The sequence below is a fragment of the Pelecanus crispus genome, chromosome 5 (genome assembly GCF_030463565.1).
Source record: "Pelecanus crispus isolate bPelCri1 chromosome 5, bPelCri1.pri, whole genome shotgun sequence".
NCBI lineage: Eukaryota > Metazoa > Chordata > Aves > Pelecaniformes > Pelecanidae > Pelecanus > Pelecanus crispus.
In genome coordinates, this window is record NC_134647.1 from 8,445,031 (window position 1) to 8,457,505 (window position 12,475).

A 12,475-nucleotide genomic window follows, 5' to 3' on the forward strand; every position below is an offset into this window, starting at 1 on the left:
TGCCGCACCTTTCGCGGGTGCCCGCGGGCTCTCGGAGCCCCTGAGGGCGGCTTGACCGGAGCCCTTCCCGCCGCTCCGCCCGGGGCTGAGCTGCCGCCCGGCCCCGGCTCCGGCTCCCGCCCCCGCCGCCGGAGGGGCTCCCCGGGGCGGGGAGGGGCGGGGAGGCGGCACCGCTCTCCCACCTGCCCCCCCCTCCGCCGCCGGCGAGGTTCGTGATGAGGCGGCCGCGGGGAGCGGCTGGCGGGGAGCAGCCGGCGGAGTTTCTTTGCTGCCTGTCCCCGTCTCCCTGATGCTCTGAGCCGGAGTCTCCTCCTCTCCTGGGCTCGCACCCGGGCTGGATGCTCCTCCGCTCGCTCCTCGCTTCGCTGCCACAGTCGCCAGCCGCTTCCCGCCGCCCCGCAAGGAATGGAGCCGTCCGCTGCCCCCCTGGACACCACTCCGCACCCCGCCATCGTGCAGCCCCCCGGGGCCAGCCCGCCGGTGCCCCTCCGGGAGCAGCAGCAGGAGCAGCTGCGGATCGGGGAGAGCGGGCAGTTCAGCGAGGGGCTGGAGGACAGAGGTGAGCACCCGCCCGTCCCGCCGCCCGCACCGCCTTCCCGCACGCTGCCCTCCTCTGTGGCATGCCCCATCACCTCCCCTCCGTCCCGAAACGCCTCACGCCCACCCCCGGCAGCTTCTCCCACACCCTCCCGGCAGCACCCTCACGCCTCGCTCTCCTGGACCCGTGCCCTCCTCCTCCTCCTCATTCCGCCACAGCCGCCCTTCCCGCCCCCTCTTCTTCAGCCCTGGCAGCCCCGCGCCGGCTCCTGCCCTCCCGCCTGCCCCCGGCAGCCGCCCGCCGAGCTTCTCGGCGCCCCGCTCTCCTCCGGACCCCCTCGCTCTTCCCTCGCCCCCCGCAGCCCCGGCCTCCCGCGGGTGAGGGCCTGCAGGCCCCGCGCCCGCCCTGCCGCCGCCTCAGCACCCCCGGCCGCCCCCAGCCCGCCGCTGGCACTCGCTTAAATTCCGCCCAGCCCCGCGCCCCCCTCGAAGCTTTTCCCCCTTTTTAGTTCTCGTGCGGGCACGCCGCGACAGCTTGAAAATATTTTTATAGACTCTGCTGCTGGCTCTTCCCACCTCGCCCGCGAACCTGCCGGCCCGGCGGGGCAGCGGGTGGCGGCGGCGCTTGGCGCCGGGGCCGCCCCGCAGGCGAGGGGCAGGGGCAGGGCCGGGGCCGCGGGTGGCTCCGCGCCGGGGCCCGGGCGGCTCCCGGCGGGGCGGGCAGAGCCGGCGGCTTCCTGGCCGCTGAGGCGAGCTGCCGGCGGGGCGGGGGCAGGGGCACAGCGCGGCGTTCTGTGGCGGTCCGCTACAGCCCTGGCTGGGCAGCCAAGCCAGGGCGCTTACCTTACTCCTTGCCCCCGCTTCCGCATAACTCGGTTTTTATTATTTGCCCAAATATCTGACCAGGGATGGAAGGCTGCCTGCTATCCAAGCCGTGATACTCTCCAATGCCAAGCACACCTATTTCGGACAGCTGTTCAGGCTGTGCGAGGCACCCGCTTAACCTGCTGCCCATAAAGGCAGCTGCCATTTTAACCCTCCCCGTTGCCCTCGTCCTCCATAACGCCTCCAGGCTCCTCTTCCACACAATTTGTCTCCATTTTTTAATTTCATGTATAGGCTTCTCTGCTGCCTTTTCTTCCTTTCTCTTTTTGCTTTCAGCATCCCGGAGTCCCTTTTGTGTTCTCCGTCTTCACCCCATCCTACACGTAACCCCTGTATCTCCTGTTCTTTCCCCAGCTTTCCAAATGCCTGTGCCTGCTCGCAAATCCTAGACACGAAGTAGAGAAGTAAGGGGGAAGAGCAGTCACCATCTTCCCTGGCAGGTTTCAGTCGTGTCGGGCTGGGGACAGCCCGTTTTCCAGGGGTACCCGCGCTGTCACCGCCAATGGCAGAGGACAGACGTTGTGACTGAGGGCAATTTGAGGCTTCAGTTCCGTTTTAAATAACGGGAATGAGGAATTTTGATTATGGTCCAAACATGGAAGTTTGATTACTGAAATTTTTAATTTGTGCCCAGTATGACAGAGCTAAAGATGAAAGCTGGCCCTTTTGGTATTAAGGGGTAATTCCAAAAAGAGAGAGTGTCTGTTGTCTCCCTCCTAGAAAGAGATAAGGTTAGGTACGAGACTAAAGTGCTGATTTTATTTCCTTCTCTCCCTTCACGCTCTTTCTATGGCCCTCGCAGTAGCTTTCTTTTAGCCTTTCCTATAGTCACCGATTCCATCTACCAGGATAATTCCCAGTCATTGTAGAGGAAAATCTGGTATGCTTTTTGCAGGTTGTCTCTGTTGAAATTGTTACAGTCTGTCCTTTTAGATTGTACTTTTTCTTATGATCCTTCCCAATGAATCATAGCAGATCCAGTTATAGAGATGATACTTCCATGTTTGCTAAAAATAAAAACTAACCCTAAATTTTGGAACAAGATATTTGCTCTTTAAGAGCCAGATCCAAAAATCAGTGATAATTTTGTGGATGGGGTCCTTAAATTAACATCTTAGCTGAACAATTTTTCTATTAGCCTTATCTTTTCCACAAATTCTAACTTGACATTTTAAAATGATCCCTTAGCCAAATAGAAAAGTACTTCTGGTAAGTCAGCATATGGTAAAGAATATCCTAGAATCACTTCACAAATATGCCAAGCTTGTGTTCTGCAACTGTTAGGCAGGTTTTTTCTCCTTCTGATTTTTTATGGGAAGAAAATCTGTTAATATATGAAGGTACTGTAAGATAAAGTAAAAATCCAGTGGATATAACCAGCTCATCTTCGTTTCTTTACCTTAAGGATATCTATGTGTTAAATAAATTAATGGTAATAAAATTAGTAAGTTAATTTCAGGGTGGAGGAATTTTATCAGTAGATAACTAGCTTTTATTTTTTTTTGTAGCAATACAGGTCATACTGAAAGATTATCTTTCAGCCTCCTGTGGATGCTTAAAACTTGTTTTCTTGTCGTCAGTGGAAAAAATATTCAGGTTTACCTTGTGAATTGTGTTGTTGTGTGTAAATTAATGAGCTGTTGTTGCTTCTAAGTAATTTTTATGCTATGGGCTTGGTAGTCGTGTGAACAAGTTTGTATTTTTGTGTGCCATCCCCTAGGACACTCGTAAGAATAATATGATCTTTCTCAGGGATTAAAATTGTAAATACAGAAAATTTATTTGAATTTTTTTAGGAAGGAAGGGATCACATCTCTGACAGCTAGAATATGCCAGCCATTTTGAAAGAGAGAGAGAAAGGCAAACGCGCGTGCACACACACACGGCAGAAGTGGTTCAGTTTTATAAGGATTGCAGTCTCTGTCATACTGGACACGTGCTTGATGTGAATAGTAATCAGCAGTGCTGCACTAGCTGTGGGGCTTATTATTAATTTCTCAATTTAATTAGGATATTATTTGATTTGTAAATATCAGCTGTGTATGTTGGATTTACCAGGTAATAGTGAGCTGTAGTCCTGAATTATAGGATGTCTTTAAAGAAAGAAACAGGTGAGGATATATGTCATTCTGATCCGTGTTTTTGAGCTTTGAAATATTGAGAATCAAAATTGGCTAAGAAAACCTACTTTGCTTTACATTCCAACAAGATTTGGGCTGTAATTTAAAATCCTTGGTTTGGGGAGGGGGCAGGAGGGGCGAACACACAAAATGTGAGAAGATATGTTTTTGCTATGGTAATATTGTTGGAAATCTCTCCTATATTTCAAGATGTATTGTTAAATTACCTCATATCAGACAGCAATTAAACTGTGCATCATTATACGTAGTGGCAGAAGATAGGCCAAACATTGGGGGAAGACAATATTTCTTCACACAAATGAAAGTGGGCTATGTGAGAAACAGCTGTGCAGTACTATTGGTAAAAGACTCAAACCTTTCAGAGTTGTCATCTGGTAGTTTTCATGTTTTAAACAGACAAAGAATGCGCATAATAAGAAACAGACATCATTTCAATATAGGGCCTAGTAATTCTGCTGCATGCAAGTTTGCAAACTCTTTTCCATTCATAAAGAGGGAAGTGTGTAGCACACAAGTGAGGTGATATTTTAAATTTTCTAAAACCACAGTGCAAGCATGAAATAAACATAATGGCTTTCTGAACTACCATAAAGAAACTTGCTCTGCTTTATTGTAATTGAGGTGAAAAAAAACACAAAGAATTTTTCCAAGACAGCCTGAATCCCACCAATTATGCTAGGATTAGAACCACTAAGTGGCAGAATAAAATCTGGTGGCTCGAATTGTTATCATCCCTGGATGCCTGCCCCTCTGCTGGCACATTGCTGCCCCAGAGGCAGAGATTGATTCCAAAACCATTGCAGTTTTCAGCCAGTATATTACAGTCAGTTGAAATGAATATCGGTTACTGTTAATCAGCTTGGTTAAAGACGGTGTGGATTCAGGAGTACACTGACAACCAGATCGGGTGTCCCTGCCTTGAAAGTGGCAATAGCCATCAGAGAGAAAACTGGGTAAGGTGAGGATGGTAACAGCTCCAGCTGTTATGTTTTAATCTGCTGCTGAGTCTGCCGGAGCCCCTCTTCTCAACCCTCTGTCTAAGACATTAGACCGGCTACTGAAAGGTTGTGCTATTAAACCAGTGCCCCCGTTCAATGCATTCAGTGCAGGCAAGTCCCTCTGGAAAGTGATCATCATCTAAGAGGAACCGGCCACATTTTCTGGTGTAATTCATTAAGAAAGCTAAAAGCCATCAGGTGTTCTCTCCAGTTAAGCAGAGTTGAGCTGGAACTTGCTGGTGAAAAAGAATGTATGTTTCAAATTAGATGAATATATTAAGCACAAAAGAATCTGGATGGGATAAACAGAAGGCAAATATGTTAGATTCTGAATGCATTTTAAAAGTGGCTTAAGACTCAGACTGAGAGAACGAAAACCAAAGTATGTTGTTATTTTCTTTATTTTTAACCTGAATTATTCTCTGTGACTTAAGATGAATGGACAAAAGACTTCCACAAATTGAAAGGATCAAAAAAGAGAGAAGGCAACCCCATTCCCTTGTAGTAAACAGACTTCCGTGCTGATTGCAATACGGACAAGAATTGGTTCTTCAGTTAGTTCTAGATGGGGATGTATTCTTACCTCACATGAAGGACTTTATGCTTCAAGAGTTTTTTTTTTTTTTTCAACTGTGATAGCTTTGATTCTAAAGTATGTCTGCTTCTACTTTAGTGCTCAATACGCGCAGTATATTCCTGTGCATTGGTAGGTTATTTCGCAGAGGCTGGCGAACATGAGTTTTTCCTCCTATGTTGATTATGTTCAGGATCCTGAAGTGCTGAAATGAGTTTTGATCTGAATGAGTATAGGACTGAGCCCTTTCTTGTGTAGATGTACAGGTGGAAAATATAAGTGATGTGAATTTCCGTAACTGCCCGACAACTACAGTGCTCTTTTTAAGTGACTGATGTGTGGGTCTTCCTGTGTGAAATCAAAACAACTTGTATGTGCTCTCCTTGCTTACTCATATGTTTCTGGTGGCTACGTTCACTTAACCTTAATAATGTGAGCAGGATTTGATTCTGTGTTGATTCTATATGTAATGTAGAATGTGAATATGTGATCTAGGTCTGAACTAACACAGCTGTGTTTTTAAAAGGAGCAATGTATTGTTCATACCCTCTTTGCTTATTGCTTATCAGGTTTACTAGAAAGCAGTACAAGGCTAAAACCTCATGAAGCTCAAAGCTACAGAAAGAAGGCATTGTGGGTTTCCTGGGTCTCCATTATTGTCACACTGGCTCTTGCAGTGGCTGCTTTCAGTGAGTATTGGGAATATTTTAAATCTTCACACCTCTTCCTTTTTTTTTTTTCTTTTGGGTTCTCAGAATTTCTCTCTTTGTGGAAGTTTTCTCATGTTTTTTCTTCGCGACTGCTAAAGAGGTTTCTCTCTAGACTGCTTGTGTCTGTCTGCATGGTGCTTATAAATTAGTAAAACTTAGTTTTTTTCTGCAGAGGATAGGGTTGTTGAAGGTCGGAGAAAGAAACAGATTTTGATTCTTGCTAGCATTTATGCATGTGGAACTGTTCATTTTACAGAATAGTGTAAAAATCGTTATGCAGTGGATTGCCTTTAACCGAAGAGGTCAAATATGACAAGTCTTAATCCACCTGGGATTTGTAGTGGGAATGCTATAATAAAGAATAGTGAATTGTAAGGGAGAAATAGATCATTTATCTGTATTACACTGACAGATACCCTTACACAACACTAATCTGGAGGACAAATACCAGTTTCTTTTTAAGCCAGTGTTTTTCTTTACGTTTCAAGATGTTTGTCTAGTTTACCTTCACACAAAGAATTTGAAAAAAAAAAAACCAAAACAAACCCAAACCAAAAAACCCCAACACTTTTATATGGAAAAAATGGAATATATTTATTTTAAAACAGGACAAAAATATTAGATTTTGTAAATAAAGATATATTTTAATTCAGTGCAAATTTGTGAAATACCAGCTTTCTATGTTGGTCAATTAAGTAACACTGCATTACTGTAAGGACAAAAAGAAATGTGGAATCTGGAACAAAATATTTGCAATGGCACGTTCTCTGTTTAAAAGAAGGAAAAAGCAGAAGTGACTGGATTTACATGTTTATATAAACAAAAGGAAAGCTCTGTCTAGGAGACAAGACATCTAAGATGTCTCAAAACATCATTCTTCAGCTTGATAAAGACAGACTTGTGTTATTTTTCTTTTTTTTTTTTGAAGCTGCAGCAGCATGTGTGTTATTATTCCAATCTGCAGCATACGACCTGCTGCTGGAAGTTGGTGTCAGCTCCCAGGAGAGATTATTAGAATCTGACCAAATGGTCTCTGAAAACTCAACATATATTACTCGGAGCGATTTATATAGAAACACAGGTACCCTAACTTGATTGAAAAGAAGAGAAGAGAGAAGGAACACTTAAAAGCAGAATCTGACACTGTAAAGAATTTGAATGTTAACAAAAAAGCCGGACATCTAAGTTCCCATTTTGTTCTGCTTCATGAAAATGCAATAGTCTGTCTTTGCTACTGAAGCAACATAAAAGTAAATACTGTGTTACAAAATAACTTTGTTACCTATTAACAATATAATTTTGGGGAATATTGAGAAATGGCTTAATTTTATTTTACATTTTAATTTGTCAGAGTTGCAAGACATAAGTATAATATGGATAACTACAACACTCCATTTCTTTTAAAAGGGTCTTTTTTAAAACATTTTGTAAGATTAGTTAGGCTATCTGAAAGCTTTTATTTTCTGTTTTCCTTACTTGTGGCACTATGGTAGTGTTTAGAAACCCTGCCAAAAAACCCAGTAGAGAAGGTTGTCCCTGCCTGGATATACTGTGACTTCATACTCAGCTGGAGTGGATAGGCACTGAATTACAAGAAATCAGCTGTCAGGAGTAGACTAATTATATGTTTTTGGAATGTGTCTTTCCTCATGGTTTGAAGAGGCTAAATTTATGAAGAATAAAAGAGGAATCAGCACACAATACACGTTAAAGCTGTATGGAATCTCTTAATAGGCAGTGGATAGTTAACTTACATGCCACAAAAGCATTGCCAGGACTTTTGATATGCTTAGTATTAAAACTTTTTAATCTTTGAGGAAAATACAGTGATTCTTCTAGAATCACCTTGCTCCCCCATGCAATTTCAGTAGTTCTGCTCAGTTTATCGTCTCACATTGGCTGCTCTCTTCCTTTGTGCTGTCCTTTTAGCAGGTTCCTCTAGCCAATCCATGAGTTGGGAGACATGCCAGGTGACCAGAGTTTGCTGCCTGTTTGATGTAAATGACTAGTTGTCACTTTGGGGTGTCTGACACTGCCAATTCTTTGCAAACACCTGCTATTTAAAGTGTCCTGATTCCGTTTTACTTCTTGTCTGTAATGGTAAAGTGTTAACAATACAGCCCTGATGTTCCATTTCAGTGAAAAATGGGGACCTGCTGTGCTAATTGTCAGGCTACGCTGACTGTATTCTCGCTACTCTTTCTGATTCCCTTATACGTTCTTTCCATAAATGTCTCTTTTATCTTCTAGGCTTCAAGATACTTTCTTGCAAGTTTATCTTATGGTGCTGCTTTTGCAGCAGCACATGATATAGTAAAGATACTAGGCCAGGGAACTGACATTACTTGATAACTGTAGCTGAAGAAACGGAGGACATGGAGGGTAAGAAAAATACTGAGGGGAGTGATACCTGTGTGTGTGGTCTGTGTGGAGAGTGGGGAAGTGATTCAGGAGACTCCTTTTCCAACCAAGTGTTTGTAGCTGGGCTTCCTTTCCTTTTTTATAGTCTGCCCACTCCTATGAGTGCTGCAGCTTGATCAGTATTGTTCCTTTCAAGACTAGTCTAGTTGCTTCCGAAGCTGTATTTTTCTAACATTGAAGTAAGTTGGAATGGTTTATCTTGACTGGTATGAGATGTTTTCTTTTGGTGGGATTATGATGATGCCCCAGCTGAACTCTAATCTTCTTTCATTTGGTAATATTGAAAGAGATTGATAAATCCTACGTTGATGTGAATACATCAAGTAGTTTCCTTATTAGGTAATGATCTATGGCACATGAAGTGTGAGATCCATTGTTCTGAACTCTGGGTGCTAGGCTTACTATTAAAAAGAACCCGTGTATAGTGTATTATAAAGGTGTATAAATTCAAATTATGATATACCTATATACATGTCATCTATTTGCTACATAACAGGAGTATGGTATGTATTCTCTCTGGGGTGGGGTCTTTTGTGGCCTGAAATACCGGTACGCAGAAGATGAAATGCTGATGTATGCATCAAAATGTGTTTGAAAATCTAAACTAGGCTAGGCTGGATATGGAGCAGAATGGCTGCTTAAGGGGAAATGAAACTGTCATCTTTCATTCACTAATATTGAGAAGTAGGACTTACACAGACCATAAAATCAGCTTTTTCCTTTAGCTGAAAGAACAGATCTCTTACTATCAGGTACTTAATGTACTTAATTTTACTACAGAAATGCTGTTCTTGTAAAAGACCATTTGGAAGCTTCAGCTGCTGTCTCTAAATACAGCTCCTGCACCGTGTGGTAATCATTGTGGTCTCGTTGGCACTGAGTGCTGTTGAAGGTGTTGCTCTCCAGCACATAGTTGCACAAGGCTTCAGTAAAATCTTTATAGACTTAAGTTTGGAAGATCCTTGAGGTCAGTGGAGCCCTATGGTATCGTCTTTAGCGGCTGAATCTTAGGCTCTCTTAGAATCAGTTATGCATATTCCGACATTTGTGGTTTTGTGCAATACTTTTATGGTCAGATACTGAGCAATGCCTGATGAATAAGTTAATTTCACTTTTCATTTTGATGCTGCCTGAAATATGCATGCTTGTAGAATTCTCATCAGGAGTGGATTTACATTTTTATAAATATATAGTCATAAACTGAGACTAAGCATGATAAAAATTACTGAAATGAACATTGATGTATTCCTTAGCACCCCAAGTAAGTACTGAAATAATAATTTTAATATAATTGTTTCTTTTTTACACTAATAAGAAAAGAATGATAACATAATAAGAATGTCTTTTTTTGCAACATATATATGTGTAGTATAAGGCTGCAGTCTTAATCATTTCACAGTAACAACTATAACTTCTTTCTGCAGCTGCAGTGTTGTAGGTTCATACTGAGCCTAGTTTTAGAATCATGATAGAGGACAAGGAACTATTACAGGTCGAATGGAACTTTGGTGTTTTGAAACCCATTCTTCTTAGCTTCTTGACATCTTTTGAAACATAATTTGGAAAAATATACAAATACAGCTTTTGCTGTTGTGGTTTAATTTTTGCTCAAGCAGCTAATCTCTGTTAATATTGTCAAAGCAGAAAACAAACTCTCATTCTGTCTGGTATTTCTTGTCCACTGTAGACTTGTGATTCACAGAAAGTAGCCTGTTCATTCATTTTCCTGATTTGATTAGCTAAAATTGTTTCACAGTGAATGGAGTAGTCATATGAATATATCAAAACAATGTATAGACCAAATTCTGCACTAAAAGCTCTCTTTGTAGTCAGTAAAGATTTAGAATGTATGCCTTTGTAAATGTAAGCTTTGTAAAGGGCTTTCATGAGGCAGCCATTGAGATGGAACTTGCAGCCAGCCTGTCCCAGTGTGGTCAGAGCACACCCGAATAGGCCGTGCGTGCTAATGCATCCCGGGAAGAGTTGATGCTGGGCTATTTGCAAAATGCTAGGCAAATAGCTGGCAGGTTCTGAAATCTGTCCTCATGGTTGCTTTAGAGATCACTCCTTTTAGATCATGTTTAAGGGTTTAGCTTTACAGAAATAACTGCAAACTTGAGTGCAACAATAGGTGCATGATTTGAGGTCCTATCCTGGTAAGAGTTTAGTCTGGTGTAGTAAATATGCGCTGTTATTTTGAGAAGGTGAATTCTATTGATCTGTATGGTATCTCAGAGGGAAACTTAGTAGAGACGATTCTGTAAGTGGGAGTGTTTTATAGGATTGGCTATTGGTCCATGGGTAAGGTATTATAAGTAAATGCAAAGATACTGATATTCTGATTTTGTATACAAAATCACTTGTGTTTCGGACTGAATTATTAAAAAATGATTTATTAAAGTGAGCTTCCACGTTACTGGGATTAGAGAGGCATTTTGTTTGAAATGCATTGTCCGTATGCTTAGAAATTTCAGGGTAGAGCTTGCTTTCAGATTAAAGCTTCATGCTAGCTCAGACTCTAACAGACAGATTCAGATGGCAACAAACCTTAGAAAGTGTGGATCCAGGTCCACTTTCTTCATTGGAATGACTAAATTGAGTCACAAAATCTCATTTTGGTTAGTTGTAGGACATGACTGCTGATTTTCCTCCTCTATTATGCTACTCCAGTGCACTGCAAATGGAGTTACAGGGGACAAACATTGAGCAATTGAAGGTGTTATCCTCTGGATGCTCGGATGTGGATGTATTGATGTAATCTCTCACTCCTCATCTCAGGCATACTACTCAGACAACTGAGTTGGGGAGTGACTATATTAATTTATTGATGGATATATAATTTTCCCAGTGACCGATTCCTAATCTTGCTTGAAAAATTAAATACCTGTGGGCTTTCCCTTATGTTTGCACAATACTTGGTATACCCTGGGCACAGCTGTGCATAATAATACTGCTACTAATAAAGAATGTAGGTGAAGGTTTATGGTTCTGAGGCTCTTTAGTTTGGATATCCAATTCAGCATTCTTTAAAAGTCACTTAATTTCAGACAAATGACGGGCATTTAGAACTCGGGTGTCTTTTAGAGTGTCTTAGCTGGGTACGTAAACAGAATTCTCCAGGATCACTGACCACATGAAAAGTCTTGGTCTTTGTGTTTTCTCTTCCAGGAGCTGTACAGAATTGCATTTCTCACTCCTAAAGACCTGAGAGTATTTTTTTTTGCAGTGAAGCACATTACCTTTATTCAGAAGGCTACATTTCAGGTCACAATACCATGCAGACAGTTAAAACCAAGTAAAGGCTAAATACAAAATAGAACTGCTGTGTGATAGTATGTAGATCCCTCATTTTGCATATTTTCCAGGGCATTTAATTACATCAGTTACAAAAAGACAGATGCTTCAGGGCTCTAGTCTCTCAGAAGTGTTAATGAAATACAGAACTTAAATTCCCAAGGTAGAGTTCTGATATTGGTGACACTTGTGCAACCGTATCGTCCCTGTTATAGCTGCATCACTACAGTTGAAAACAGTTTGGTCCTAACCACGTTATACTTAAGATCTAAAGGACAAAAAATCCATTGCCTGTGCAGCACTGGCAAAAGATAGCCTTTTGTATAGGTCAGTCTGTACTTAGTAACAGCAAAATGCACTTTTCATTCACTGAAAATGAAATGAGAGACCAGTAAAGGCCTGTCTTTTTTTAGGCATACAAAACTCTAAGTGACTTTCTTGGGAGGAGAAAATAGCATATGGATGTCAAGTTCAAGACTGATAGCTGTTGAACAGAAGTACGGGTCTAAAATCTGCAATGCTTCACACATCATGAAATCTTTTCCTTAGTTGGCAGGCAAAATGATGATAGAAGTCTGTGAAATCTAGAACAGGCTATGTGATGATCTCTCTATATGTATTTGAACAGTAAACAATTTAAAAAATTGTTGCTGTGGTGGAAGTTTATTAAAACAACTGAGTTTGTGTTTAAATGCTAACCTTTAAAGCATATGAGCCTGTTGTGTCTTTGCATTAGAAAACTGCAATTTAATCATTCCTTGTGCTAAGTACTGATTCCTTCCTCATGAGAGAAGATCATCCCAAAGAATTTTGAAATTAAAACAGGATGCTGATATTGAGGGAAAACTAGCACTGTAACATCATTTCATGAAGAATGAGGAACACGCAAATATGTTTAGTCTAGGCTATTTAGTG

The 12,475-nt window shown here is 42.1% G+C and overlaps 1 protein-coding gene across 1 annotated transcript in view; it reads left to right on the forward strand.

The window, feature by feature from the left end:
• Positions 1 to 405: 405 nt before the first annotated feature.
• TMEM163 (transmembrane protein 163) overlaps positions 406 to 12,475 on the forward strand; it is a 102,708-nt gene continuing 90,638 nt past the window's right edge. Inside the window, exons 1-2 of the mRNA XM_075711455.1 lie at positions 406 to 559; positions 5,705 to 5,824. Coding sequence (XP_075567570.1) covers positions 406 to 559; positions 5,705 to 5,824 — 274 coding nt within the window. The remainder of the gene's footprint in view (positions 560 to 5,704; positions 5,825 to 12,475) is intronic.